Source organism: Aphelocoma coerulescens, chromosome 8 (assembly GCF_041296385.1).
Source record: "Aphelocoma coerulescens isolate FSJ_1873_10779 chromosome 8, UR_Acoe_1.0, whole genome shotgun sequence".
NCBI classification, from domain to species: Eukaryota; Metazoa; Chordata; class Aves; order Passeriformes; family Corvidae; genus Aphelocoma; species Aphelocoma coerulescens.
Window position 1 is genome coordinate 6,857,064 of NC_091022.1, and position 25,048 is coordinate 6,882,111.

The 25,048-nt window shown below is 44.6% G+C and overlaps 1 protein-coding gene across 7 annotated transcripts; it reads right to left on the reverse strand.

Moving 5' to 3' along the window:
* Positions 1-362: 362 nt before the first annotated feature.
* On the reverse strand, positions 363-23,842 carry KLHL20 (kelch like family member 20). Of its 7 annotated transcripts, XM_069022960.1 has the most exons (15): positions 23,758-23,826; positions 23,105-23,253; positions 21,733-21,793; positions 17,238-17,352; positions 14,605-15,178; positions 10,286-10,444; positions 9,157-9,251; positions 7,848-7,963; positions 6,856-7,039; positions 5,624-5,767; positions 5,277-5,410; positions 4,508-4,716; positions 2,755-2,861; positions 658-738; positions 363-573 (listed from the first exon to the last, which is right to left on the reverse strand). In XM_069022960.1, exons 2-15 carry the CDS (start codon positions 23,162-23,164, stop codon positions 543-545), a joined length of 2,070 nt encoding a protein of 689 aa, XP_068879061.1. In that variant the 5' UTR covers positions 23,165-23,253; positions 23,758-23,826; the 3' UTR covers positions 363-542. The 7 variants fall into 7 exon arrangements, with proteins under 7 accessions (XP_068879061.1, XP_068879062.1, XP_068879064.1 ...); XM_069022961.1 differs by having other exon boundaries at positions 363-738; XM_069022963.1 differs by lacking the exons at positions 17,238-17,352; positions 23,105-23,253 and having other exon boundaries at positions 23,758-23,842.
* Between the last annotated feature and the right edge of the window lie 1,206 nt (positions 23,843-25,048).

The window sequence follows — 25,048 nt, forward strand, 5'->3', positions numbered from 1 at the left end:
ACCACCAGCTGGTTGAAATGCAAATCACACATATACATATATATATAAAATACATATATATATATATATATATATGCACACATAGAGATGTATATAAAAAGCTGGAATCATCGCTGTAAGCGATAAAAAGGAAATACATGATACAAATCAAATGATAAAATAAATATACTCTGTGCAAAGGTGGCATCTTGCAGGTCAAGCACTTTTTTTTGAAGCTCTTTGTAAATAAGGCAAAAACATTGTTTTCTGTATCACTTTTTCTCTTTCACCCACCAAACAGCTGCCACATCCACTGCTCCCTCCTCCTGGTCAGACTCCTAGTACAGAGTGTAGGCTCTACATCACCATCCTTTACACTACAATAACTGTTAACAGTTTGGTTTATTCAAAAAATGTAGAACTATTTAGAAAAAACACGGACATAAGCAACACTTCTACTTTTGTCCAGTGGTTCCCTGGAGTCTGACAACGTGGTCTCCCGCTGGGCACACTCACAGAAGTCCATTTTTATAATTCCATAGAAAGAGTTCACTGGTAAAGAGTTACATTGGATCTAGACCGTGCATACTAGAGCTGCAAAGAGGTCCAGTGTCAACAAGTCTCTTCAGTTTTTCTAGGAATGAGAAGCCAGAGGACTCCCTCCCTCTGGAGGCTTACCATATATGGGATTCACAGTGTGTCATTTTGATAACCCCCACGCCTCCACCCAGCCGCCGGTAGTTCATCCCGCCGTACAACCTATGGAGACAACATTCCAGGGTCACACACTGGATCACATCCTCCATGAGGACACCAACCCTTGGGAACACACTTGGGAGCTGCCATGGGGACTGAACCAGTCGACAGAAGCACAACTAGACCATTATTAATGCCTGCTTAAAGTGGGCTGTGAAGAAGTTGTGTAGCACCCATCTCACACACTTCAGAAGTAAACAGCTGTATTTGCTCATGCCTTTCTCTCTCAGAACAGAAACTGCTGCTTGTTTGTAGATACTAAAAAAGCTGGCAGAGAAATTTTCCTACTTTTTTACAGCCGCTTGTGAAAGTCTCCTTTCTCACACAAGCTAGCTGAAAACAGTGTAGACGGTTTTGTAAACCAAGACTTTATCTCACAGGTGCAAACTTGTTATGCACAGTCCTGTTTTCCACACCAGGAAAAATATTTTGAAATGAGTGTCGTACCATTCAGCCAATCATTCTGGGAGGTGGATGGTCAAGCACCCAATAATATTATACCACTCTTGCAAACAAAGCTATATAAACAAGTCTAATTAATTAAATAATCCCATTCTATCCTGGACTTGACTTCTGTGTCGTTCATCTTGCCATCCCTGCGGACAACAGCGACACTTATTTTGACACCAAATTTCTGTTACTCAAATAAATACTTCCTTCTCCCTCTCTGGTAATGTGCAAGACAGAAAAATACTTTGTAGGCTGTAGCTGACCTTAGGCTACATTTTGGGTAACAGATGACTAGGCTTAGTCCTCACAATTCAACTAATTTAATTTATATTTCTAAACCCCTACATTCAGCTGATACAACCAAGATAGGACACATCCCGAGCACCATCTGTTGACTGCAGTGGTGTCTGCATTTCATAGGGATATTGGATCCCTACATACTCCAGCTGCATATTCCCCTTTGTGCCACTGGAGTCTGCTGGCAGAAACAGGAGAAGCAAGTTCTCCAAACAGCTTCTACCAGTGCGATTTGTTAAAGCCAAATTGCATCGGAATAGTTTCTCAGTCAAGCTTCACAAATAAAAAATATCTTCATGGGGCAAGAAACAAAAGAAAGGGAAGACCACAGAAGCTGGTCAGCTGTATTGAATTCAGTGGAGAAAAAAACCACAAGCTAACAATACTTTGAATAATCTCCCAAACTGTATGAACACCTGCCAGGCATTAACTCCTAACTCTGGACATCCCATTACTGTCACAGGGAGTAGCTGAAACCATTGCACTAAGGAATCTGATGGATGTATTATTCTCTACTCAATTGGTTTCCTCAGCAGTTCAAAAGATCCTGTGGATCCATAGCTCACCAAACAAGGTGAGCTATGCTGCTCATGACAGCTTTTTTTTAATCAGTGAAGGGTTAAACTATTACTATCACTAGTAAGAATAAGGACATTAATTTCTTTCTATTCCCCTTGCCAGGTTACCACAGAAGCAAGAAGAGCCATAGGAGCTTGATACTTTATGCTAATTACATTTGGGAATAAATACACAAGCAATTGTTTTTAAGTATAGTTATGACTAGAAAGGCTATTTTCCCTCTTTCTTTTCTGCTCAGTATATATTTTGATCAGCAATTTCATATTATTTGTCTCAGCTTGGACATTCTTCCAGTGGCTGAATCTTGCTGATATTAAGGGGAATAACATCATATGTTTGAAGTGTTTCAGCTCTGCCAAAAGTATTCAGGAATCATTGCCTCAGCTTGAAAGCAAGACGTTAACAGGCCAAATTCTGTATGGTGGCTGTGGGTTCCTTCTGATAAGGACAAGCTCAGTTTTATTGGGAAGCAGGAGAGACTCAGCCCAAAAAGAACAGAAGTGGAATACTGAGATATTTTTCAAAATGTGATTCTTTCTTATACTTTCATGCAAGGCAACAAGCCACAAAGTGAGCACTGTGATGATTCTACCCTACCCAAGTTCTCTGTTATGGTGTGTACCACATTCCTAATTTGCCTGGGACAGCTCCAGCTAGATTCCACTATTTGATTGTCTCCCAAATTCAAATTACCTCCATGTGTTAGCATCTGGATCAAACACCTCAATGGTCTTTAGGTACGTTGTGCCATCAAAGCCCCCCACTGCCATCAGCTGTCCATTCACCACGGCCAGGCCAACCTGCAAAACAGCCATCAGACAGTAGCTACTTAGCTGGGATGTCCTGAAAAAAAGGGTTATAATGAAAATGTTAATAAAAGGATTTAATAACCATGTTTGGTGAAAGGCAGTCTGCAGGAGAGGGTTGGGGTTTTTTTTCTTTAGGGCGTGGCACAAATAAAATACCCTAAAAAGTGAACCATGGAAGGTTAAATATGTATCTCAGAATAGAGAATTACCTTACTGCCAGCTACAAGAAGTAGAACCATTTGAATGATGATAAATACATGAGAATCTAGACCTTTTTCATACAAAAACTTATGTTCTGGACTGAAATTCTTACCCAAGTGTGACATGTATGCACCAGAATATCTACCAGCCCACAATATTTGGCTAAAGTAGCAGAACCACAGGTAAGCCCCTGGTCCCAAACCTCTCAGGCTGGGACTTGGACCATCTGTAAGCACCTTGGCCTCCAGACTTTCTATTTAGCCTTTCTGCAGAAGCACAAAAAAACCACTGGAACATCAAAACCATGATCACTTCCAGTGGTAAACATGGAGTACAACAGAGAAAAGTGAAGGTACACAATGTAAAATTGTCCTTGTTTTGACTTTGGGGAAATCGGAAGATGCAGAAGAGCTGCAGATACAGCTGTATGTGTTTAGTAGTTTCTACAGAAAGCAAATACAGAAATAGCTTATAAAAAGTCAATGTCTAATCAGAAACTAAAGTGGACAGTGTTGAACAGCATACTCTGTGCTTGGAGAATGGAAATAAATACGTGCTCTCTGCCTCCAAAACCAGTAGTTGCTGAAACTGTGATTCATACTTGTCTCACCAGACACTGAAACACTAACACAGATAGAATTAATCCTGTCTTCACTACATAATCCAATATCCAATGATAAACATTCATATAATTTGCATCTGCCCAAACATGATGACACCTGAAAACACTGTAGTAATCTGCTGTTCACAAGAAACCACCACGATCAGCAGTTGATGGGAACACGCTGCCACTCACAGGATTCACTGAGGAGCGGTAACAGCCTAAGTGAAAGCCCAGGAACCCTGTTCCCACACACACCTCAAGGCAATGTTTGCTGAAAATATGTATCTAAACACACACTTACCCAGTTTCCCAGCTTTTTCCTCTGAGCAAGTGGGTGTTTTCACCTCCTAATTCATCCAGAGAGATCCAGGTACTAATTTTGATAGCATTCTTTAATGGTATCTCACACCAAATACAGCTATGTCACCTAAAAGCTCCTTTGCTTCAGGCTTAGTTGACTGCATGTAAGAGGCCAAAAATATTTAAAAATACCCTCAAATGACTCATTTCCCCATCCTAAACACCTGTCTGTGGCATAGCTCGACTGTCTCTTCATCCTCTACTCTCCGGTCTTGCTGGAGAGTTTTTGCAAACTTTTTTCCCTCACAGTAAAGAGGTGAAGATGCAGAGAAAGCAGGAGAGCCTCATGAGGAGACTGACACTTCATCCTGTGCTCTCCCCACAACAAAACTGACACTGCCATGTGGTCTAACCACAAGACTGACAATGACACCCTGCCCTGTGCTTTCCCCACAAGCAGATTGACACTCCACCCTGTGCTCTCCCCACATGGTGATGCGTGGCACGGACAAGCCCACCAAGCTCCACTCACTCCGCTCCGCCGGGATGTCATGGCCACCACAGGAGACCACTGGTTGGTGCGTGGGTTGTACCTCTCAGCACTGCTGAGCTCTGTGGTGTCATCCCTGCCTCCCACAGCGTAGATCATGTCCTGGTACACGGCACAGCCCAGGTGCTTTCTCCTCGTGCCCATGGGGGCAATCGTGTGCCAGCGGTTCTCCTGGGGGTTGTAGCGTTCCACTGTAGAGGAAAGGAAGGTCTTTGGTCAACAGGGTTGGCAGGCAGTGGGTACAGCACTTTTGGACCCAACTACCACACACCAAAAATGCCATGACCCTGTTTGCTCTCTCTATCCTTCTAAAGAACTCTTGCTAGTCTCTCTCCTGTCTCCAGCCCTACACAATCACTCACATTCAGATCTACACTCAAGAGGGAGCTGGCAATGCTACAAATTGACCTGCAGCAGTTTTACCTTTGGCACTTTCCTTCCTACAGCAGAAAATGGCTGCTGCAGGAATTAAAAAAAAAAAAAGCGTTTGCAACTGCTATGCAAACAATCAAAGCCTCATATTCAGGACATACTGCCAAACACAGCACTGAGAAAGTAAAAATATGACACGCAACCAGGTAATAGGGGCTCACAAACCTGGAGAGTGAATTATTGTACATCAAAACAATATTTAAAGAAGAAAAAAACTCCACAAACTGATCACTAAGATATTCAACAACCATCTGGGGACATGAAGGGCTCCCCAGTATCAGGACGAGTGCTGACTGGGATTAAGGGACAAAAGGCATACCAGTATTGAGAGGAGATGTTCCATCAGAGCCTCCCACAGCATAGAGGAAGCCTCCCAGCACAGCCACCGCCACTCCCAGGCGCCTGGTGCTCATGGAAGCCACTCGAGTCCATTTGTTTTCTTTCGGATCGTACCTGGCAAAAGAATAAACACCAGAGCTTGTTGAAGTGCTGACATCTTCACAAAGGGGCAGGAATACTGACTTTATTCTCTCCAAACAAAAATCCCTGTAAGATTTGTACAGTTCCTATCTTCTCTCCAGCTTGTCTGCATCAGCTGCACCCTCTAAGAGACCCTCTTTCTCACTGTGCCCTACTTTTTTTTTTTCTTTTGTAATTAAAAAGTACCTTTCCACAATGTTGAGACAAGAGACACCATCTTGGCCACCCACAGCATAGAGGTAACCTCCAAGAACTGCTACCCCAACACTGGTCCTGCAGGTGCTGGTGGGAGCCACATCACTGCTCCACTGATTGGTCTTTGGATCATACCTGGAAAAACACACCAAACAGCACAAATTACCTGCCTAGGTCTGCTTCAGACTCTCCCATGCTTGGGAGCTACTAAGGCTGTGAAACTTGCCTATCCTGAGCTTCAACTGCAACACAGCTCTTTGTAAGTTGGATAAAAGCCCTGAACTGATATAATGCATCCAGTACATGTTACTCCAGGTATGTTCAAACTGCAGGTTGGAATGAATCAAGCTGAAGATCAAAGGCTCAGGTTCCTGAGAGAGACTGGCTGGCATGTGGTAACTTGCAGCAAAGAGCAGCAGCCAGAGTTAACTCTGCTCTGTTCCCTGCAGTTCATACAGGAACTCAGCCAGCACTGGGACCCACACTTCCAGATAAAATATGAAGGAACCAAATGGACTTGGGAATCCAGAGACAAAGAAATACATGCATAGCAAGGAAGTGCAGGACGTGGGAGATATAAGGCTAGGGTCATAATTTGTGAAGTTTGAAGCATTCAAGGAGATAGGTGGGAAGAAGGGGAGTCTTGAGATGGGAGGAGGTATTTGTACAGCTCATTGGATTTGTTACAGGGCTAGGATTTAGAGTAGTAGGAGAGCTTGAGTCATGCAGCTTTCAGGCATGGGAATTGCCCTATGCAGCTCCCAGAAACAGGAAGCTTGGTAAAACTTGTTTGACTTTAATCTTTCACATGCCTAAAACTGACCTATTTTCCTTCTTCTAATGTTCCTTAATTCTCCAGTTGCCACTTCACAATAAAATTCCAGGATCTTTCCCTCAGCATCTAAGAAATGCTCACTGTAACCTCACCTTCCTCAACAACACTAAAAACAAACCCGCAGTTGCAAAGAAGGTTAACTAGGATCACCACTCCTCCCAACAATTACATCCAGACCCATCTCCTAGAGATTCCTTCCTTATACCAGAGGCTTTGCCTTGTCCCATTAAGCTTTGGATAAAGTGACACAAAGTGTTTTGCACCAGGGGTGTGCAAGGCAGGAGGAAATGTGAACACACTCGGCAAAATGAACTCATTCCTAAGAGGCTGCACCCAGGTTTAAACATTCAGAGCTAAAGTTCTGCACAGGGGCCTTATGGAGACCTACCTTTCTACACTGTTAAGGTAAGAGGAGCCATCATGGCCTCCCACAGCATAGAGGAGGTCATCCAGGACGCTGACCCCGACGCCACAGCGCCTCTTGCTCATGGAAGCCACCATCCTCCACTCGTTAGTTTGGGGGTCATAGCGCTCCACGCTGGAAATCGCGTCCCCACTGCACCAGCCCCCCACTACAGCCAAACACAAAAAACAGGGTCACAAAAATACTCACCAAGCTCACAAACTGGGTGTGCTCCTGGCACAAATCACTCTTCCAGCCTTAACCCATCTCTAAGTCACTCCTTCTGAGGTTTGTAATTACAAAACAGAATGAGATTTTCAAGAGCGTTAACTGAAGTTTGGAAATACTGTGGCATACACAGCACCAAAGAAATCACGCAAGTAGGGAAGTGTAAGTTAATTCAAACTTTCAAATATTAATGCACAGGTCACATCAGAAATAGGTTGTGAAGATTGGCTTTATGGGAACACCACCACCACAAAATCCTGCCTGGAGTCTCCTGGCCTAAGCTGGCGGGAAAAATACATAGAATCAGAACATCCTGAGTTGGAAGGATCAAAGTCCAGCTCCTGGCCCTGCATCGCAAAGCCCCAAGAATCCCACCATGTGCCTGGGAGTGTTGTCCAAATGCTTCTTGAGCTCTGTCAGGCTTGGTGCTGTGACCACTGCCCTGGGGAGTCAGTTCCAATGCCAGATTCTGCTCTGGTTGAAGAACCTTTACCTAATATCCAACTTAAGCCTTCCTGACACAGCTTCAGGCCATTCCCTCAGGTTCTATTGCTGGTTACCAGAGAGCCGAGATCAGTGTCAGCCCCTCCTCTCCCCCTCACGAGGAAGTTGTAAACTGTGATGAGCGCTCCTCTCAGTCTCTTCTTCAGGCAGAACAGACCAAGTGACCTCAACCACTCCTCATATGACCCTCTAGACCCTCCACCATCTCCTGCTGACACCACACACACACCTGCAGAGACACACACCTGCAAAGAGCACCTCTCCACAGCGGATGGGTTTGCGTGGCCTTGTTCGTGGTCCCTGCATCAGTGGCCGCTCTTGGGGCAGCAGCAAGTAGTTTTTGGCTTCATCCACCAGATCCCTATGCAAGACAGGAAAATATTAACCCTCAGAGCTCAGTCTCAGGAGAAGGGGCGAATCAGAACTGATGGGAAGAGCAGCCAGCACTAGTCATGCACCTCAGGTATTCACAAGTCACATGAGAACAGCATGAACAGCTCCAGTTAAATGTAGACTGACACCTAAATAGTCATCAGTTGTTTACAAGCCACTGACACAGTGACAGCAGCAAATCAGTACCAGTATTTGGCCAGAGTTAATAATAGATACAGCTTGCTATAAAAAGACTGATAAAAAAAACTGTGACAAGAGATTTGTCAGGCTTACTGTGCAGAAAAGAAACACCCAATCTGCCTCAAGCTAAAACTTAACAGTCAGTGGCTTTGCCTCACAACAGAACAGGAGTTGGAAAGCACACAAATACGTAATACACACATGACCAACAGATGGAGATAGTACCCTTCTGATGAAAATTTTCTCCATCAGCTCTGGCCAGCTCACACTGTCCATCCATTCATGACTTGCCACCTGGACTAATTCTAATACTCCAAACCCTTGAATAAAACAAAAAGAACAAAAAAGTCCTCCTTCCCTCTATGAATGTGGAATTCCCTCAGCATGAATGCTTATTCAGGAAGAGAACAATTTAGCCTATGCCCTGAACTTCTTTACAATATGCACAAGATAAATCATGTGCTTTGTGGATGATACAGAACTCTGTAGAACCAGAAAGGTGAGACTCATACCATAAGAGGAGAAAATGACAACTTCCCTGAGTTATCCGTGTGGGAAAGAGCAGACTCTAATCCCAGACTCCAATTCAGTTATCAAAGTGCAGACATTCTACACAGAAAAGCTACTTTAGATCTCACTGAGATCACCATGAAAGACATGCAAGAACTAAGCTACAATAAAAGGCCATGACTAGATGAGGAAAAAAAAGGCAAAATGAAAAACAATACACTGAAAGGTTTTTTACCAACAGTCAAACTGCACACTCAAAGTTTGCTATTACACTGAAAACTTGAAAGAACAAAACCACTTCCAGGGCATGCCAGTGACTATTATGCAAATAGAAAACAAGTGTTCTTGCTTCTCCTATCCTCCCAGTTGCCAAAGATGAAATTGTGAGGCATCATCCATTTACCAGTGACAAATGAGCACAGTTTCAGAGGACAACATTATCCAATTCTGCAAATGGCTGAGGAGATTTACCTGCATTCCTCATCGCTTTTAATGAGTGGATCAGAACCCACTGTACCCACAAGAAACTTGGGACTCAGCAGAGGCAGACGGACATGCTGCAGGACCTAAAACACAAACCAAAACATGTATGGTAAACCACAGACACCCACAGAGATGCAGGCAGCCAAATGGAAAACAACAGAATTTTAGTTAAATGCAGCTTGTCTCACAGCACATTTGCCTTTTCAATATCCCAGTTTAGATACCCAGAAGAAAATCAGTCTTTGAAAAGGGACAATCTACTGGCTCTACTAACAGCTGAAAACAAGGTCACAGCTGGAAACCTTTAGAAAATTACAGATGTCAACACATCTGCCAGAACACTAATTAAGTTAGTGGTTTTATCAACCATTTAGCTCTCTTAAACCTGAGTGGTATTGCAGAGTAAATGAACAATAAGAAACAACATGTCTTTCACAAGGGTTTAGAACTGTTATAAAAGCCTAAAAGCTGCCTGGAGAAGAACAGGTTTTTCCAGTTTGCTTTGCTTACTTAAAACCATCTTCAAAAGCTTTCCAGTAAATAAAGTTGCATTTAATGTCTCTTTCCACAGCAGAAACACCAAGGCAGGCAGACGCTCACCTCTTTTGATCAGCCAGCCCGAGACTTCAGAGGCTTTGGGGCTGACAGCTTTGTCAGAATGGGTTCTGCTCTGTGAAATGCCTTGGCTTAGATGAAGCATCACATTCCAACAAAACCATTCTGACAAGCTCCACTGTAACATCATGAGGGCTGAGGCACAAATCAAGCAGCAGAGCTTAAAGAAGCACTGCAAAGCAAGACAAGCTTTTTCTTCTCCACTGTGGTTTTGATACAACTCTCAAAGCGGTGCAGGCAAGTTTGTCTGGACAGACTTCTTGAGTGAGCTCATTTGGCAAGTCCTACCTGGGAACAATCCAACAAAGCCCCTAATGAAGGCTGTGGCCAGTGCAGCTTCCAGCCTAGATGAAGGGACGGTGCAAGCCACCTAGTACAGGTGGGAGTCAGAGAGAATTTTGGTGGCTTTACACCATTCAGAAGTGCTGTGGCACCACCCTACCATCCCTCATTCTTCTCCCCGGATATCCCCCTGGATAAAGCAGCCTGTGGCCAAGATTACCTGTGGCAGCTGGGGTCTTCTCTCCTGAATGCTGTATTTCACCCAGGCCATCACAGCGTTGAACACTTGCTCTTCGCTGCGCACGTTTAACTCGTCACTGGATATGATGTCTATGAGCTGGTTGGCAGGAAGCAGCATGAACTCCTCACTCTCCATCACCTGGGAAAGGCAGAGGAAAAAGGAAGAGAGTAGGGACAAAATATCAGAGCCACACACCACTCCAGCACTTCATGGACTGACCCAGTAAAAAGCCAAATCCCCGTCAGTTCCAACACCAACACACGTGAAAGGTTTGCTGCACGGGGCAGAGTGCAGCCCCCAGCAACACAAGAAGACATTTCTAGATGGGCATGCAAGTGACAGGGAATTTTACACCCTTTAACTTTTAAAGGGTTAAACCACAAAAGACACTGATCAGGTTTCAAAACTCAGGAAAAACAAAGCCCTTCTTTAAAATCAGTCTCCTCATTTGCTGTGTCTAATACATAAAGCAGAAATAAAACTGCAATAAATCCGTGACTAAAAAGCAGCACTGGAGTACAGAGATTCACAAGGAAACCAAAACAGACCACAGAAATAAGAGTCTCAAACAAGTTAACAGAGGCATTGCAGAGAACAAAAAGCCTGATTTGTGGCAGAACAGAAAATATTTCAGGAGATTCATCTGATCCTGCCTCTTTCATTTGCTCTAAATATACACATGAAGTATGCAATAGTCAAGATGAACTAAAGAGGGAATCAGAGCCTCCAGAGCCCCTAAGGACTGATCTCTTGTGAAAGTCAAGCCACTGACAAAAAAATTAATTCCTTCAAGCATCCAAGACAGCAATCAAGTTTCTCAGGAGGCCTTGGCTGCTGCTGGAGGACTTCTCACACAGCATGAGGCAGTCAGACTGCCCTGGGAGCTCACACACCGCCATAGCTCCTGCAGACACCAGTTAAGATGGGAAGGGTGCAAGAATCAAAATTAAAACTGCAGAAATGGCCTGACTGATAACTGCCAGCTCGCCTTCCCTACAAGCATCCCCAGTCTGTAGCCTGCAATTTCCAAAAGGTTGAGGGACAGAAAATAACTGAATGTTGGCTTATCCTTATCATCTGCAACCACATTAGAATTCCACGACTTATTTCATTATTTGCTGCATAAATTAAAGAAAAACACTCTTTGACATGATCATCTCAACAGCAGTCAGCTATGCAGTCCTTTAAATTACCTGAAGAAGTTATTTAAGAGCACTGAACAAATATGTAGGGATTGCAAAGTTACTGACAACAGAAAATACTGTTAAAAAATAACAGAGCAGATAATGAGATCAGTTACCAGACTTGGTTCTTGGGTCCCCTGAGCTTTCCGGGACAGTAAAGGCCACAACAAGGTTGGCCCACACACCCCTTCCGCCTTCAAGTAGGAACTGGGTTGGTCATTAAAGATCTTCACCAGTTTTTTTTCCCATAGTTGCCCTCCCTCCTACAAAGACAAGCTTATGCGTAAACTTTAGTCTGACAGTTTGTAAATGCAGCTTCAGAACCTGAAAACAGTTGTGAAAATTCCTGAGTTAAAGATGCTCATCCAGTCTCTCCCTTTGACCCTCAGGACACCCAGTTGCATTGATGGCCTCACAAAATTCAAAGCACTCGAAGTACCTCTTTAAACCAAATTATTACTACTATGCATCTTGGTAGTTTACATGGTAAAACAAATCATTATTTAAAATCCTTTGGCTTATTTTGGCTTAATTATCAGAACACTCCTAATTACCCGACTAATATTAATGAACTATTTGACTGACTTGCTTAGCAGACAAGAATTGGCTGGATTTCATTTCCTCTGCAGCATTCCTGTACATCAGTGCTTTTACAAACAGAGAGAATTAATGTCAGACTATACAATGCAGAGTGCAATTTCTGTCTGTTGATAAAAGCACAAGTTGTCCACCCATAAATATAATTTTTCCCTTCACACAAATGTCAAGAGACAAAAAAAAATTAAATACAAACGCTGCTCTTGTACAATGGAGTTGTTAACAGAACCATTTCACATACATGCACAAGATCCACTAGGATTGGGAGGAACGGAAAAAAATGGAAAAACATTTAACCAAGAAGTTAATGATGTAATGCACCAATACACATAAAAATTATTATAAGTAGAGGTTAGCACAGCAGAGGACATGAGACAATTCAAACTGCATTCAAAGTAACTGCATGGATTGGCCTGGTGCCTACTGCTTAATATTTCATGTTGCCATCCAGGAAATTCCCAGCTCACGTTCCTTTCTGCCAGCTTGGAGGAACGATGACCACACAGCCTCCACACAAGAAGGCAAACTTTTTATCAGTTTTCAACCTCCACAGTGGAGGATGGTTAAATAGACAAGTCCCTGGCTTCCCCCAGGGATCACCAATCCAGTCTCCAGGTGGAAAATACTGTCAGAATGGAATACAATCCCAACCAGCAGCATCACTGACGTCTGCAGAGAAACAGTAGAAGCAAAAGAAGTTATTATTAAGGATGAAGAGCTGCAAGACTTCTGGGACACTGAAATGGACACCAAAACCTGCCCAGGCCAAAGAAATAGTGTTCTAATCTAAGCCTCTGTTTTCCAAAGGCAGTGGTTAAGTAAATTATAATTTGCTTCATCTTTGAGAGTGTTCTCTTTTGCCTTCATGTGGTTTAACAGGGATAAGGAAGACAGAAAGTTGCCTTCAAGGTGCTGCAAAAGAAAAGAAGCCCATAGCAAGCAGCTCTTTAACAGTCAGCTGCATGTATTAATGCTAAAACATTTTAAAACAAAACTGTCAGGCTGCTAAAATGTTATTTAGAGGCTTGTAAGCACGCCCTACTCACGTAATAAGATCTAATAACTAGTAAAACAACCAAGCACTGAAAATAAACAACTATCTGGATAGCATCTTGCTCCCTCAAAAAAACCCAAAGCACAGAGCAAGCACAAAGCACATGAAGTGGCCAGCTAAAATGTAGGGATTTGGGAAACCACCAAGTTCTACAATAAACAAACTCATCTTAAACAGCAAATTCTATTTGGTTAGAAAAAATGTATTTAATTTCAGCTTTTGGAGTAAACTGATGATATGTCCACAGTTAGATACCAAGAATCATCTTCACTGTGTCTAAGAGTCATGTAGTGTTGTGTTGCTTCTGCTCAGATTTTAATTAAGTACTACCTGACTGAAACAAATACAATTCTAATCTGCTTCTTGCATGTCAGAAGGGGAAGAAAAAAAAAAAGAGACAAGCTGCCATCACTCACAGCACTTCCATACTGCTGCTTCTCTGGGGAAACTAAGTTAGCACCAGGGGTTCCTGGAGTTCCTCCCTTTGGAAAGGATCTCCCTGTGAAGCTGGTGGGAAGAGGAGATTTCTCTGCAGTAGGCTACCTGTTCCAAGGCAGAGCAGAGTGCAGTTTCTGCAAGAGGCAAGAGAAGACTCTCTAGCAGGGGACCAGACCTTCACACTGAGCATGCTCCTACACACCTCCCACACAGCAGCTGCTTCCAAAATACACACAAATTCCTGTCCTTCCAAGCAAGGCACAGGAAAGACACTATTTAAAAGGGTTGAGCTCCTTCCTGCAAGAGTTCAGTCAAGACCCACTCTTCTCTGACTACTGCTCACACAATCCTTAATTATTATGCTGATCCTTCTCTGTACCAGCTGCTGGCATTTTTTCCCCCAAAAATCATCTAGGCAGAATTAACAAAGGATGAGAAACTTGAGTTTATAAAGGTCAGCTACAATATTACACATCTGAATTACTTTCAGACAACTTCTGCTGAATAATAGATGCAAAACCCTAGTTCTGCTACAACAAGGGATTTGAAGACTCCCCTGAGGCAGCTTCATGCTCCCCCAAACACCCACTTCTCCAATTCCAGAGCTCAGCATTAAATTTTTTTGGTTCTACTGATGTGCTGTCCTAACACCTGCCTCCCCTCCAACCGTGTAGAATCCAGAATATTTCTGAAAGAGGAGTGGCATGTCATATCATTGTGCCGGCACAACAGATTCAATACCAAATCCAACTGCACCCACAACTTTGCCTCCCACATAGCACTCACCACACATCTTCCAGGGAAGAAATGCTGTGGATCATATACAAACCACCAGTAAAACACAGTCCTGCCAGTAACTCTTTCCTCTTTCTTCCCCACTTAACATCTGGCACCCATCACTATCAGGGCACAGAGAAGGTATAAAGGCAGGATTTGGAAAGAAGGACAAAATGAGAGTTGCTCAAAGCTCTCACAGGCCATGTTGACACATTTTACATCTCAATTCCAGCACGCCAGCTTCTTACCTCCTGGAAGTTGTGCTGTGTGAATTTGTCAGCAATCCTCAGCAATTCACGGCAAGAGTGAGTGTCAGCAAAAGCCCGGATGCCCAGGCAATTGGAAGGGTCCAACTGTCTCTTGAGGAACTCACAGCAAGCCTCCTGGATCTCAGCGAGCTGGAGAAGGCAAGCAGCTGGCAACAAGGTCTGGACATTTCCCTCTTCCACAGTGATCTGCGAGGTGTAGGCAAAGTCGATGAGCAGCTCCATGGCCCGTTCATCAATGTCCCTGATCACGACCTCCGTCTGCCGCGACTCCGCCAGCTCCCCAGTGAACATGGCTCGGAAGTAGGGGCTGCAGGCTGACAGGATCACCCTGTGGGCGTAGATCTTCTTGGCCCCCACTACCAGCACCACATCACAGAGTTCCCGGTGCTTTCGCAGCAGGTTGATGACCTCCAGGGTCTGCCGCGGGTGCTTGTCGGAGATGTAGGGCATGCGTGCGGGCTGCGGCACCCCTTCAGGCAGCTTGTTGGGATCTCCAAGGGTGCAGCGGCTGGTCACGTCCATTCCGGTCTCTCCTGGGCGAGTGCTGGTACACCTGCAGTGCAGGAGATAGTAACACAGGACCATGGTCAGGGATCCCACCACCAGCTGCGCTCCAAAGCTCCACAGCTCGCACCTAGCACAAGCAGTGCATGTAAGTCCATGCTGGGACGTGAAAACAAGCACGTGACTGCATGAAAGAGGAATCCATCTCCAACCAAAGCTTGCTTAGAAGTAAACAAATGCCAACTTGCAGCAGGCTTCAATTTATTGCTACTTTTATATGCTTTCTATGACACACAGCTGTAATATCCAGCTACATGCATATTTATGAGCTGAACCTCACCATAGCCTTGTGCGGGAAAGGCATGTTATCCCCATTTCACAGAGTGACTCAAAGCACAGATTAGCTGACTTGCCTGCTGTCATGCACTGGAGTTTTCTTTGACAGAGCTGGAGATGAATTTCCACTGCAAAGAATTCCAGCTCCATGATTTAACCAAACTTCTCTCTTCTTTCTACGTTTTTAATGGGGCCACTCATCACTGTAATGTTGGAACACACTAAACTGTCACGGAGACTTCAGGAGCTCAGGATGGCCTGCAGACTACCATGAGCATCTTTCAGGTTCACAGAATACCCATTTAATTATCACCTCTTCAGTTATTTTTGAGTTATAGAGGCTCCTAACTCAATCCACCTTCCCTGACACTCCTTACCAAAGAAGGTTAATCTTCCGCAAGAAAGGCCATACTAAGGACTGAAGAACGCAAGTGAAACCAAACCAAACTGGAAAAAGTAAAAACAATCCAAGTATCCACCACTATCAACCTACCAAAAAAGGAAGAACATAAAGTCAGGAAGGTAACTTTAGAGGCAAAGAATCTCTTAAGAATACATAAACTAAGGTACTGGCACAGAGAGAAAACATAGTATCTTCACAGTTCCACATGCAATTAAAGAAAAATCAGGAAACTGCTGCCTCTTCCCACATCAAAGGAAAACTATCATTTAGAGCAGTTAAAGCATATTGAGCAAAATATCAGAATACTGATGGTTTATGGCCATCAGAGATGTACTGAAAGACCCAAAACATGCTGTCCACTACCAGTTTTTCCCTGGTGCACTAGCATTTGTGAGCTGTCACTACCTCACTGTTCATACTAAGAGTGAAAAAAAAAAAATGAAGTTTGGCTTTGCCATGGCTCAATGTAATTTGCAGCAGGCTTGAAGGAAAGAATTAGAAAAAAAAAACCTCACATCTTTTCCCCTCATCATTATGTCACATGCATTTTCTAAGCACTGGGAAACCAGTCTCTTTGCAGCAGTTCAAATTATTCACTTGCATCTTAGCCTGTTTCCCCATTCCCTCCACACTGTTTCCTTGATGATCATATTCAGATGTTTTAGACCATTACCTCTTCCTCCTATCTTAAGTTACACATATCTAGCTGGGGCTCCCCTCTGGGTTTTGCTGCTTCCTACTGCTCAGCTTCTGCACCTTAAATGCTTTGGATTTTTATCCCTACTCCATCTTTTTTACATCTATCACCGTTCTGCTTTCCTGACACCTCTGATAAATCCTTCTGCTGTTACACTGCCTCTCACTCTCCTCCACCCACTCCTGTCCCTCACAACCTAAATTCACCTTTTTGGGGTTTGACAATCATTCTCAAAGCTCTGCCAAGTTCCTCACAAACAATGCATAAACTAAGCTCCCCTTGCAGCAATACACACAAACCACAACTAATGGTACCCCTACAAAAACCTCAAGAAACCTTGGCTGAAGATTAATTTACCTAATTGACTTATTTTCATAGTCCTTAGCAGTCAAGGCCAGATAGTAAGTAATTTAATCCCTCTACCAAGAGATGGAGAAAGGTGGTGACAAACATTCCCCTGCAGAGTTTGGCACTTGCTAAGCAAGCTAAGTTGATTTTATTGTGCATTAGGTGCTCTGAACTATTTCAAACCAAGCCTTGGAAGGCAAAAAAGAACACAGTAAGAGCTCTTTTAAGACACATGCTACTACAATTCTGGACAGTTTGATTTGACAAGGCTGTCAGTCAAAGCACAGAAGAAGCGTTCTTCAAATAAAAACCCATTTCACATACCTACAGATCAGAAGAGCTGGAGCACATCCACGACAGGACATCCTTTTGGGAAGCACACAACCCCTCTGTGACACCTGTAGGTTTTCCTCAAAGACATCTCTCACTAAAAGCAGCCCTAAAGCAGATCACAGAGTGGCAAGAGTTCTAAGTACAGATAGATTAGATTAAGGCTATGCTGCCAGAAGGAATACACAATATTCCTCCCAACCTCACCATCCAAGACTCCCTGCCAACACAGGGCAATGGGATGTACCATTTCATGCCATGGGATTACTTAGCCAGATTTAGGCAATAACCCTAGTCTTCCCTAGCCAGAGCAGAGCAGGATTTTTTCGCCCAAATGAGGCACTGCTGAACACATCTTTAACTCACTGAAAAGGAGTCTGGTTAGCAAGAAATGGAGTCATTCCTGCATTGTTCCCATCAGCATTTATCTGAGAGCCTGCATCGTCGTACCTGGCCTCCTTCCTCCTGGAGAGAAAGTGCTGGTTAATTAATGATTAAAGAAGACTGAATGGATGGGAAAAAGAGTAACAACCAAACGAGCGTTCCTGATTCATACAAAACTTATCTCTGGGTGATGCAGAAGCCAGTGATCAACTGGCTTAGGAATTTCCACCCAGATGCTTGATGTGAAGCTTGGTGGGTGGCTGCTACACACAGGCACAGAAGTGTGAATTTAAAGGACATGTCTGATGGCTTGTGTCTCCATGAGGATCATGATTCCACTGCATTATGTGTGCATTATGCATATATATGCATAGAGAATGAAATGATGAGTCAGTAGCTTAGAGGTGTGAAATACAGAGGGCAGCACTTGATTCTCACATGGCAGGGGAGCTGCCTCCCCCCACACAGAGCTCAGAGCTGCTCCTGAATACCCAGGGTGATTAAGGAGGGCTGAGGATCCAGAGGAAATGTGTGTGCTCAGATAAAACATTCACACCCAGCTATGCAGATATTCCAGGATTAGCCTCCATCAAAACGCAGGGCTGGGGAAATCAGCAAATACAATGGGATTAAGAAAGGACTGACAAAGGATCAGCTTTTGTATCACAGTACTGAGAAGTACAAATGGGAACACAGGCAGTCTGCAACACTAAGACAGCTTAATAAACAGGCTGCTCTGCCTCCATTTTATTCTGCTATGCCAGTGCCCAAAACTTCATTCATTAACAGGGGCATCTATGAGACATCCATCCTTACAGCAGCTCCTTCCAAAGTTCAAAAAAATACCCAGTAACACACACCTAAGGAAAATTCTCTCCCATAGAGCTGTCATAGGGCACCTTAACTTTCAAATCTGCATTTTTTTAAGATAATGTGTGTTTTAACACAGGTTTACAAACAAAAAGCTTTAACACAGCTCAGCAGAAAACAACAGGCTGACCCAAGGCTTATGAAACACAAGTCTCAGGCTAAACACATCAATTGAAATCCTAAAATCATATATTGCTGGAGTGGATTTCATTAGCAAGAGATTTTAGTACCAAATAAAAATAACAAACCACATTGGTAGTAATTTTTGTCAATGTCTTGATTTGAAATTAAGAAATATTTCCTATACTCATTACAGACCTGCAAGAACAAGAGCCATTGATTTGGCCCAGCCTTTGGCAACAGAAGTCACCACCACAACATGCCAACCAAGTAAATGGAAATGCTTTACTGTGGCAATCAGCACTCTAGGAATTAAGTTACTAAAAGTCTGATTATCAGGAAAAATACCGCTGATCAATTTTCTTGCCTAGCAAGCAAGGTTTCAGTAAGCTTTCTCAACAAAGTTGAGTTATGCAAACAAGCAGATAAACCTGACAAATACTATTTTACACAAAAGGAAAACAGCAAGGATCTGGTGTATTTACATTGTTTAGTTTGATTTTCACTGACCAAGCCCAGAAAACTCAGTTTCACCCATGAGGATGCCCATACTCTGAAAGAGGAAGTCATCACTGGAGTTTTCCAAAACCATTCTGAGCCTTTCATAGTTTGTTTTGGGCAAGAGGTATGTCCAAGTAGTTGGATAAGCTCCCGAGCTCACAATCAGGATCTGAAGCCTCCTTCCTCCGGCGGGGTCTGGCTGCTCAAGCCTGCTCTGATACAGCAGTGCTGTAACCTGGGAAAAGGCTGCCAGGAAAAGCCGGGTGAGAAAGAGCTGGGAGAGCTTTCCCAATTTGTTTGGGAGCTGCTCAAGCCCTCATGCCTGAGCTATGTTAAAGACATGTCTGCACCTGACTGTGCACCCACCGATGCTGAGATGACTTCCCTGCTTCCTTCCTCACCCCTACAGACCTGCTGAAGAGTACAGGACTCCTGACTGGCCCCGGCCATAAGATCTTCTCTGCCCTCCTTGTCTGGGTGCTGTGAGACCATGCTCTTCACTGAGAGGCCCCTGCTGCCTTGTTTTTCCCTTCAGCAAAGCCACATCCTCTTGCTTCCCCCTGACAGTGAGCAAGAACAGCCTGCCCCAACTACCCCTTCATTCCTAATGCAGAGTAAATCCTGCTTGCAGCAGGATACAGCAATGTGTATTCCCTACTATAATCTTGACAGGAATAGCTGGAATTCCTTGTCTGCTCAAGCTGTTCCTCTTCCCCTCTGAATGTTGTACACATTTGATACCATCTCACTGTGTTTATTAACCCACTACTGGCCAAGCCCCACTCCCCTCTTCGTGCAGGACCTACCACAACCCTCACGTGGGGTGGTAAATTGGCTTCAGAACCCTGAGTAAAAGGATAAAAGAAAGTGCTCTGCTATCTGCTTGGCTAGAGTTCATAGGAAGATCTGTGCCCAAAATCCAACCAGGAACCTTTTATCATTTTCTGCTAAGACAGGCAATAGGAGAACAAACAAAAAATTTAACAACCCACAATGAGGGCCTTAAAACAGGCAAGTGTACTCAAGAACTGAAGTCCACAGTGCACAGCAGAGATGTGCTTGTCAGGCTAGGCTGCAGCAATAATAAAAAACCTCTACTTCTTCAGCTCTGTGCTGCTGCCCACCACTAAAACTAAAACTGAGTGGCAGACAGAACTTCCACAATACCAAGTCCAAGGCCACAAACCCACGAACAGACACACGAACTCCAGTATGTGAATTCTCTGCCTCAGTGCAACACACAGAAAACAGCAGGCATGGAAACAAGTTTAGAACCTCAATTTCCCCACTAGAAACACAAAAAGTAGGGAAGAAACAAGAACACAAGCCAAGCTAGTCACCAATTTTACGTCATTTTGCAAAAACATCTTGATAAATGGAGCACAACATCAAAACCTGAAAAGCTGTCAGTTTATGTTGGTTAAGATTTAAGCAACTTCCACTGAAGAAAACTATGGTAAAAGAGAGCTCATCTGCTAATTAATCCATCTTGGAGAAAAAGGAATTCACTGTAAAAGTCATATACAGCTCCTCATTGACCAAACGACATTTCTTATCTTGGCAAAAATGCAGCACAATACCCGGGCTCAGTGATGCCCCTATCATGTCCCAGGTTTACTCATTCCTGAACTGCAGCAGCGGCACCAGCCTTTTTTGCTGTGCTTGAGAAGTTAATTTAATTAAAACAACATCGTGCCATTCTTCAAGGGTTTACACAGAAGCCAGGCTAATGGTTTGTGTAGCCAAAAATGCTCTATGTATTCATCTATGGTTAAAAGCCTTGCCTTCTCTTACATGAGTGTTTTACAGAATTACCCACAATAAAGTTTTCCTTCTTTCAACATCCCAGAGAGCACAAACAGACCAAGCTGCACGAGTTCAATTCATTCAGAGATTAAGAACTTCAGGCAACTTCGCTTCCACACAGCCTGTATCATGTACAGAAATATATCTGCTGCTAAATTTTTCCGGGGAATTGCCATCAAACAGGGAAAATTAACAAGAACTAGCAGGAAACCCTGTTTGCAAACCTGTCATCGTGCTGAATTACTGTTTTATTACTGAAAACCTTTTCTCTATATGAGATAGAATGTTTTTGACACAACCCCAGCAAGAACTCCCCTGAATTATACTTCAGCTGCATCTCCAGCTCATTAGAACTGAGGCAGCTGGCATCCATAATTAGAAAAGGAAATCTCCTTTTCACCCAAAACCTCACCAAATGTCTTTCTTTAAGGGGAAAATATTGCCCCTTGGAAATCAAGTTTAAATTTATTCTCAGGCAGTCTATTTTACACAGTTTGAATACCTAAGTAATTAAATATTGAATTTTAAATATGACAGTAAATGGGGTAAGTGGAAAAGGGGATGGAGAATTACAGTAACTTATCTTCCATACTCTTCCTGAAAGACATCTGGTCTTGTAAATATTGAAAACTAAATACATTTAAGAAAGGACTAAAGGGGAATGATTTATTTTCCAATTCCCCATAACCAGGCTTTTTAAAAAAAAATCCAAAAGCACACAACATTTTACAGTCCAGGCACGTACAAAACCAACTCACATGATTTATCCTATTTGGGGAAGAGAAGAATAATTGTTTTTGTGTCTTACCTGCGCATTGGCTTTCCGTCCATGCACTGTGAAGAGAAACCTTCACCCTACACCTCAAAACCTGATCCAAGAGAAAAAAAAAAAAGAGAAAAAAAGGTGATTTCTAAAGCAAGAGAACCTTCTTTCCCTTCTTCAGTCTCCCTCTAAGAGAACAGAGCTGCCCACAACCACGTACTAATATGCCTTCAAGCTCTCACCCAGTTATAAATTCACAGCCCAGATTAACAACACCTGGATTGCAGAGAATAAAGCAGAAGAAAACAACAACATTAAAAATATTTTCACCACAGCTGCACAAAGATTCTTCAGCAAACAGAACACACACACTATAAAGTTAGCAAACTGCCTGCCTCCCTGAATCCTTAAAACTATTCTATCAAAGGAAAAAATATCTGAAGTAACAGGGTGCTCACTCTCGCTCCTTGCTTGAAGCCAGGAGGTATCTCTCCCTCCCACATTTAGCAGAGATTCAAGGCAGGCTGGCACCTAATAAACAGCACAGCACTGCTCAACAGCTACACTGCAGAGCCAGAATTTGATAGAAGATAAAACTTCTGTCTGGAAATTGAAGATAACTGTGCCCCAGAGGTAAGAGGGATGCTAATAATGCTACTACATCTGCAAAGATGAACGATGCTGCCTGATGCTCACCACACTTCCACTCCAAATATTCATTTTTTGAGAGTAATAACAGCTGCAAACTGCACAGGCCTTTCATATTCAACCAGTAAATTCTAATTCTAATGTAAATTAACCCTTTTTACAAGGGCATCACTTGCCTAAATTTCATTTTCGATAGCTATTCACTTAGGATTACATTTAATTCATTTAATTTAATTATTCAAAGCAATAAGCCTAACTTTTTGTAAAAAAAAAAAAAAATCTATTAAAAGAACAGAAAGGTGTTCTGCTTCCACACTGATAGTCACAGGCTTCTACCCCTCCAGAAATGGAGTGAGAAACGGGAAACCACTGAACTATGGGAAAAGCAATGACCAAATGAGAATGAAGTAAACCTTAAAATAAACACACGCAGCATTTAAAAGAGAAAAAAATTAAATGTAGGAAGAATAAGATCATTTTTGGAAGACTGTCAGATTGGAGCCCTGCATCCAACATGAAGCAAAATATTTTTGGCACAATTTAAATTAAACTACAGAACGGTTATAGCTCTATTTGGCTACGTGAAGAAGAGCCTTATTTTACATGCAACACTCTCTAGGAGCATTATCCTAGACACACAAGTGGAGCAGTTCGCCAGCTAATGAAGAATAAGCTCAGACTTGCTGTCTACCACACTTGCAAATTGCTCAGATTCACAGCTCCCTGCAAATAAAGAAAGGCAATTCCTCCCGGTTAGGGCACCGCATACCAATTCCAATGCGAGCTCCCGCTGCCCAGCATGCTCCCGGGAAACCGCGCATCCTCGCATCCCGCCGCGGGGACCGCCGGCTGTCCCGCTGCAAGCGGCAGGGCCACCGCCACCCGTGCGCCAGTAGCACGGAGCAGCCCCTCGGAGCACTTTGCACATGCAAGGGAACGTGGACAAGGCTATTCTTAGCCCCTTGATTGCATCAGATTTAATCCCCTTAAACCCACATTAAAAGCCGGGGAGGGAGGGAACACACACACACACACATCCACAGACACAAAATAAAGACATTTAAGCCGCGGTGCTCCGCGCTGTCCGCGGGGCAGCAACAGGCTGAGGCACGGCTCTCCCGGCAAAGCGTGGCCCTGGAGCCCGCGGCACAACTCGGCTCCCCCAGCGGCAGCTCCTGTGGGACAGGCACCGCTCCCCTTCCCACCCTGCCCCGAGCGCCGGGCCCGGCCCAAGAGCCACCCCCAGCCAAGCCGAGCCGAGCCGAGCCAAGGAGCCCACGCTGCCCCAGCCCGCCCGGGAGCGGAGGGCCCAGGCCACGGCAGTCCCGGGCAGGGCAGGGCAGCGCTCCCCGGCCCTCCCCGCGCCCCCCGGCCGGCGCAGCGCCAGGCGGGCGCCCCGGCCTGCAGAGCCGCCTCACTCACGCCGGGCGCGGGCTCGTCACCACCGCCGAGCCGCGATCTCGGAGCACCGCCCGAGCGCGTCCTCAGCCGCAGGAAGAGGCCCGGCCCCCGCCAACCGCCGCCAAGCCGCGCCCGCCCCTTCCGTCCCCGGAGCCGCCCCCACCCCCCCCCCACCGCAGCACGGGCCGGCTCCGCCGCGCAACCCGAGCGCCGCTGCCGCGCACCGGGGATGCCCGGCCCCGCGGCGGTTCCACCCGGTTACCAGTGGTGTGGCTGTGTCCTAGAGCCGGTGTCCCAGCGAGGGGGCAGAGCCGCCGCATGCGTGGGGCCCTGGGTCCTGTCACAGAATCATAGAATCGTCAAGGTTGGAAGAGACCTTTAAGATGAAACCAAGTCAAATTGTCCACCCAGCAATGCCACTGGAACCACTAAACCACATCACCCAGCGCCAGATCCAGACGCCCTTTAAACACCTCCGGGGATGGTGACTCCAACACCTGCCTGGGCAACCCTGGCATTCCAATGCCTGACCACTCTTGACAGTGGATTTTTTTTCTAATATCTAATCTGAATCTCCCCTGTCTCTGCTGGGCCATTTCCTCTCGTCCTCCCACTGCAGGCCCGGCAGAAGAGACCGACCCCCACCTGCTTACAGCCTGCTGTCAGGTGGTTGCAGATAGCGATGAGGTTCCCCCCTAAGCCTCCTCTTCTCCAGGCTAAACACCCCCAGCTATCTCAGCTGTTCCTCATGTGTATTTTAGACCCTTCACAAGCCTTGTTGCCCTTTGCTGGACACACTCCAGTACCTCAGTGTCCTTTTTACAGCGAGGGGCCCAGAACTGAACGCAGCACTTGAGGTTCAGCCTCACCAGTACTGAGTACAAAGGGATGATCACTTCCCTAGTCCCCCCATCCCTCCACAATTCCAGTTTAATGGCACTTCTCATTCTCAAGGGGTAATGCATTTCTCAATGTGCCTGAACTTGGCACCTGGTGTGATTCTTGGGCTGTCCTGTGCATGAGACCTTGTTAATGTGTATAAATATCTAAAGGGGAGATGCCAAGATGACGGAGCCAGGCTCTACTGGGATGAGATACATGGGATGTTCCACCTGAATACAAGGAAGAAGTTTACTGTGCAGTGATCAAGCACTGGAACAGATTGCCCAGAGAGGTTGTGAAGTCATCCTCATGGGAGATATCCCAGACCCGCCTGGATACAATGCAGTGCCATGTTCTGGGATGGCCCTGCTTGAGCAGGGAGGTGGGACCACATGACCTGCTGTGCTCCCTTCCAATCTGACCCATTATG

Excerpts from the sequence above, each read along its gene's own strand:
- KLHL20 (XM_069022960.1), bottom strand. The coding sequence starts at position 23,164 with ATGCGAGGATGCGCGGTTTCCCGGGAGCATGCTGGGCAGCGGGAGCTC. Across the intron at positions 17,353-21,732 it reads GACGGAAAGCCAATGCGCAG|GGCTGCTTTTAGTGAGAGAT; the intron begins GTAAGACACAAA and ends GATCTGCTTTAG. Across the intron at positions 15,179-17,237 it reads CCAGCTCTTCTGATCTGTAG|GTGTACCAGCACTCGCCCAG; the intron begins GTATGTGAAATG and ends CCTGCACTGCAG.